This window comes from Octodon degus, unplaced genomic scaffold (genome assembly GCF_000260255.1).
Source record: "Octodon degus isolate 3935 unplaced genomic scaffold, OctDeg1.0 scaffold00323, whole genome shotgun sequence".
NCBI lineage: Eukaryota > Metazoa > Chordata > Mammalia > Rodentia > Octodontidae > Octodon > Octodon degus.
Genome location: NW_004524899.1, coordinates 802,044 through 803,157, shown reverse-complemented (window position 1 = coordinate 803,157; position 1,114 = coordinate 802,044). Strand labels below are relative to the sequence as shown.

The 1,114-nt window shown below is 41.5% G+C and overlaps 1 protein-coding gene across 1 annotated transcript in view; it reads left to right on the top strand.

Moving 5' to 3' along the window:
• The window catches only part of LOC101567212 (eukaryotic translation initiation factor 4 gamma 2-like), a 14,902-nt gene that overhangs the window by 1,345 nt on the left and 12,443 nt on the right, over positions 1-1,114 (top strand). The window contains exons 2-3 of the mRNA XM_023708039.1: positions 6-95; positions 1,021-1,111. Coding sequence (XP_023563807.1) covers positions 6-95; positions 1,021-1,111 — 181 coding nt within the window. The remainder of the gene's footprint in view (positions 1-5; positions 96-1,020; positions 1,112-1,114) is intronic.

Genomic DNA, 1,114 nt, shown 5'->3' with positions numbered 1-1,114 from the left:
ATAAGCTTACTCCTGAGAAGTTTGACAAGCTATGCCTTGAGCTCCTCAATGTGGGTGTAGAGTCTAAACTCATCCTTAAAGGGGTCATACTGCTGGTGAGTTTTAAATGTTGGCTTAAACTCAAAAAGAAAGGAAAACATTGAACAAACCTTAGATGTTTTTGTTCCTAATTATAAAAGTCTTGAGATGTTCGTTAGGTGGATATGTTTATGAAAAAAGTAAATTTAAGTTGATAGGGAGTGGCTGTCAGCGTTGGTTTCGTGAAAGGTGCTGTGTGTTAGACTTACAAGTAAATACTCCAGTTTTGTTTTGTCTTGCAGTGCTGAGCATTGAGTGTGTGGCTTTCATTCTTGCTGGGCCCCTAACACAGGCCAGGAGCTCAGCCCTCCAGGATCTGTGTAGTTTTCTAACTCTAGGGAGGAGAGGAATACAGTTACATGAAAATTAGTTTAGCTCGCTGTTTTTGGTGTGCTGTACTGGTTTACATTTAAGTACTTACATTCCTGCTAAATGGTTGGTCTATATTGTCTAGTTTACACCCAGGACTTCATAGAAATAAGTTCTTTTTATTCACAGGTTGTAAATAAGGCAGAGAAGTAATTTGTTATGACATCTAAGATTATTGGGACCATGCCTTTCACATACCTGTAATCCCAGCTAATAACTCTTAAAGTCATTTTTTAAATGGCTTGGTGGTAGAGTATTTGCAAGCATAAGGCCCCAAGTTCAGTCACCAGTACAAGAAAAGTTCATTTTTTAGGTTTTTTAAAATGACTTTTGGGGGCTGGGGAGAGATACAGCCTGGCAGTCTGAGTACCTGCCTGGCAAGTGTAAGGACCCAGGTTCAATCCCAGGTAACATGCAGCGCTGCACCAAGCAGGCCACTGAAACCAGGCATGGTAGTGCACACCTGTAATCCCAGTGCTGGAGAGGCTGAAAACAGGAGCCATGAGCTTGAGCTGCATAGCAAGGTCCTGTACCAAATAAAAGATTTTTTTCTTTAAACGGTGTTTTCTGTAGATTGTGGACAAAGCCCTAGAAGAGCCAAAGTATAGCTCACTGTATGCTCAGCTATGTCTGCGATTGGCAGAAGATGCACCAAACTTTGATGGCC